The 4,210-nt window shown below is 39.7% G+C and overlaps 1 protein-coding gene across 1 annotated transcript; it reads right to left on the bottom strand.

Annotated features, from left to right (window-relative positions):
* Nucleotides 1-425: 425 nt before the first annotated feature.
* LOC103516935 (E3 ubiquitin-protein ligase RNF216-like) lies at nucleotides 426-3,595 on the bottom strand (the record flags this gene model as incomplete). Its single annotated transcript, XM_008481925.1, has 6 exons — nucleotides 3,298-3,595; nucleotides 2,751-2,831; nucleotides 2,300-2,415; nucleotides 1,550-1,822; nucleotides 722-994; nucleotides 426-444 (listed from the first exon to the last, which is right to left on the bottom strand). Coding segments are annotated over exons 1-6 (1,011 nt in total), but the record flags the coding sequence as incomplete, so codon positions are not given.
* Nucleotides 3,596-4,210: the final 615 nt, after the last annotated feature.

Below are 4,210 nucleotides of genomic sequence, written 5' to 3'. Positions count from 1 at the left end.
CCCCGCCTAATCGCAATAATCCCACCCAGTATAAATGGGGCCGGGAAAAGCCAGGAACACGCAATTGTCCAACGTTGCTTAACTTCATTGATTCAGGATCTAGTGCATTCAACGTACTATCTTCTCAAAGTTCAAACAAATGAAACAAAAGGATTAATAAAAAAGTAATAAACACTCATCTTTAACAATTGGAAAAAAAATGTAAACCAAATTCCCAATTTTCTCTCTCTATCTCTCTCTCTCTCTCTCTCTCTCTCTCTCTCTCTCTCTCTCTCTCTCTCTCTCTCTCTATCTCTCTCTCTCTCTTTCCCTCCCATTTTTATAATATACTCGCATGATTTTCTTTGTACATTTTTCAGCATTTTCCTACGAACCCTTCCCCCCACCTTTTACAGCATCCTATATAGCTTTTTTTTTAAATTGGCGTTGCTGAATAGGGGACACCTGAAAGCGAGAGGAAATCAGTTTGGTAGAAGTTGAGGAATCAGGTAGGGGTGAAAAAAAAGTTGGGTGTTTGGTGGGTCATTCTTGAAACAACAGAATATTGGATGATGAATTGAGACTATTCATCACCCATCTTTTTCAGAATATTCAACTTGATGGCACATAAAATACAAGTGTATTTCCAAAATCAAGACGTGTAGCCCGTATGGCACTATGAAATAGGTATGTTAATCCAGGATTGAACTCACTCTTTCAATAATTCGTGAAGTTTACTTACTTTTTGGTGTCCGAGCCTCCTTGACCCACAAAGTGCTGATAGATTCTCTTCGGGTCCAAAGGCTGCCTGCACACGTAACACATATGTGCCCCACAAACCGGACAAGTGATGTGATTGCAACCCGTGTTCTCCTTGACAAACTTGCGGTGACACTTGTAGCACTCTCGGATCAGAGCTTCGGACAGTTTGTCTTCGACAAATTTCCGACAACGGTCGTTGGTCTTCTCCAGCTCACCACATTCGAACGGGATGTGGCTCTCACGCTGACATTTCCTGGAATCAATGTTATTTTCTGCTCAGTGGACCGTAGACCTCGCTCAGAGGCAAAAAAAATATTCTAGAACTGTCGCATAACGAATGAGAGATAAACAGATTTACAAACTCATTGCAAAATCCTCGATTAAAAACTTTAGGCCGGGGGCCGTTTTAATCTCGGTTTAAGCAACCTGATTGGCTGAATTTTTTTGAAAATCAACCAATTAGGTTGCTTAATCCGAGAGTTAACCTAAACTCACTTTGTGGCATCCGGCCTTTATCTTCTCTTTTCTATTGATGTATTGATGGACAGAAATGTTGTTCCAATCTAAATGCAAGGGTTGATACCAAGGTCACTACAATTTTGTGATGAGATCTCAAAGAAAACACTGACCAATTTATTGTTCCATTACACATTTTCATCAGTAAAAATGGATTCTTCAAATTAAATTGATCCCAAGGGCTAGGTAAACGTAGACCCTTGACAAATGGAGTGTGCCTGAAGGCATGTGATGTGTTCTAATCCACTCTACCCCGGAACCACTCTGACCAAGTGACCAATGTTGGACTCACCTACAAGACTCCTTCCTGCATTCATCGTCCAGACACACGAACACTTTGCTGTCTTCCTGAACTATGTTAGTGAACCCGCAGAACGGGCAGCTTTCCACATCCTGGATACCGGCCTTCTTGATGTCCTCCAGTTGTTTGCGTCGAATGAGCGAGGAGAATTCGCGGGGCTCCATGGCAGCCTGTAAGGTGGAGAGGGAGAACTCCCCTCCAGTGCAATCCGCGGACATGCAGGGGAATGAGAAGTCCGCGTTTCCGATGCGAATGTTTGCAAATCTGGAATTTTCGGAAGTAAGAATAATAATATCGTTTATTATTGACTTAAAACACATTAATATCATCTTATTCCTCTTTGAGTAGTGAGTACTCCTCATGTACTGTTCAGAAATAGAGAATTGAAAATCCTAAGTGATTTGAAAAGTTGAAATTTATGTCCGGATATGATGTTTTAAAGAGGAAAGACCAGTTAACCTTAACCAACCTACAATCTAGATAGTTGGCAGATCTTTAAAGGGTTTCAATATTATCCTAAAGAACAAGAAGCATAATTCCTCTCGATGCGTGAACGAGGCTGATCCTTGTAGCTAGAGCTCGTAGTTAGACCCCGTAATTAGAGTCATCTTGTGTGTGACTGATAAAATGAGCTTTTTCTGTTTCCCTTGTTTTTCAAATAATTTGCTTTGACTAGGGAACTATAGCTAACGTTTTTACAACAATAGGTAAGTTACTAAATACCAATCGACAAATACTTACTTCTGCAGACAGGGCTCGCAAAATAAATGTCCATTGGTGCAAGAAAACGTCTCGTCAGCTAAAATTTCCGTGTCAAAACAGCACTCACATTGGCAGAGCATGCCCTGTTCTTTGGCCTGTGAAAAATAAACGAAGTTGGTGCTTACAAAAAGAAGAAACATAAAAAAAACTCTGGTTGGTAACGTGTCTGTCTTGTAAGCACTGGACCGCGGGTTTGATTCTCGTCCGGGGAGGATTTCATAATGAATAGGTAATGTTCATTCTCGGAACGGCTGGCTTTCTCCTATCCTGTCTTCCTTTTCTCTTTGATTTCGGGACGATAAAACCCTAGCACTTACAGTTCCCTCTATTAAAAAAAGGAGAAGAAAATAATGAAAACATTTCCCCTCATTCGATTAACTAAATACCTAAATACCTACAAGTTAGTTACTTATCCTGCAGTTAACTTTACCTGTTCAAATTTATACTCTCGACATATTGCCATGGTGATCAGGTAATCTTCTATTTCTTCTTCGTGTTCAATGTAAGCCACCTAAAAATAGAAAAGAAAAAGAATAGTAGGCAATAGGTACACAAGTTTTTGAAGTCAAGCTTTTTACAACTGTCCATTTTGAAATTACGGATTTATGAGTTGAATATTATTGCCAAATTTCGTCAAAGTCAAAGAAATCGTTCGAGAGTTATGGTGAAGACATACTGACAAACTAAAGGATAGGTATAGTGCTCAATGTTTCAGTGAATTAGTCCTGAACAAAAATGGACGCGGCACACAAGGGATCGAGAAAAGACCGCCTTAACATAAGTTCGAGAGTCGTGAACAAACGTACAGACAAACTAATGGAAAAATCGTTGAGTTATAAAACTTTTAGAACTCACTTCGTTCAATTACTTACCAACACAACGGCTGGCTTTCTCCTATCCTGTTTTCGTTTTCTCTTGGCTTTCGGTAAGACCTTAGCAGTTACAGTTCCCTCTATCAAACCTCAAATAAAGCTTACCTCTTGGAGGAAAGCTGTGTTGATCTCCTTCGGTTCACTCCTCTGCACGATGGACAGTCGCTGATGTCTATGACCATGAGCATGGTGACAGCAATGCGACCCATGTACCGGCATCATCTTTTCCAGCTCAAACACCGTATCCACCAAACAATACTTGTTCTTCTTCAGCGTGCTTTCTAACACTTCTGCTTTCATTGAGAATCGCCCGGTCAGATAGTGCATGCTGTGGTCTGCATGTGTTTTGCCCATCTCGTTGGCGGTTTTAACCTTGGAGAAATACTCGCGAGGGTTCCTGTGGGGGAAAAAAAAAGGGCCTGAGGTTACTTATAGCTTACAGGAGGTTTTCTCTAAGAACATTGCAGCCGTGAGATCCTCAAGTACCTAGGGTAGGTACCTTGGTAGGTACTATCACTCAATAGGCGTAGGTGAGAACCAGAGATGTGCGAACCGCAAAATGCAAAATGGAAAATGCAAAATGCAAAATGTAAAATGTACATTTACATTTAACATTTCAAATTGGTTTTGAAAAAGCATTTTGCATTTTACATTTTAAATGCTTTTTTTGACCCATTTTACATTTGAGCCAAAATGCTTTTTTTAAAAATGTTCTTCTCAAAAAAATTAAAAAAAAGACAAAGAGAAGATCTTCACCATCTATAATGTTATTGGCTACATATGAATATTATCGGGGCAACACTATAATTCTCTCAAAAATTTCGCTGCGGTGCTTGATAGATTTTGGGAATCATCTTTCAATATATGCCCTAGTATCCATATTAAGTGAAAAAGAGCTCTGGTCAGTAAAAAAAAAGTATTGCAACCTTGAAGGAGCTACTTAAATTTTCTCGAAAAAAAATTTCGCCTGCGGCGCTGTTCAATTCTATTCTTTCTAAAGAAATATATAGTGGGAAGT

Source organism: Diaphorina citri, unplaced genomic scaffold (assembly GCF_000475195.1).
Source record: "Diaphorina citri unplaced genomic scaffold, Diaci psyllid genome assembly version 1.1 scaffold1706, whole genome shotgun sequence".
Classification (NCBI taxonomy): domain Eukaryota; kingdom Metazoa; phylum Arthropoda; class Insecta; order Hemiptera; family Psyllidae; genus Diaphorina; species Diaphorina citri.
The sequence above is the reverse complement of the archived record's forward strand: the minus strand, read 5'-3'. Positions and strand labels throughout refer to the sequence as shown.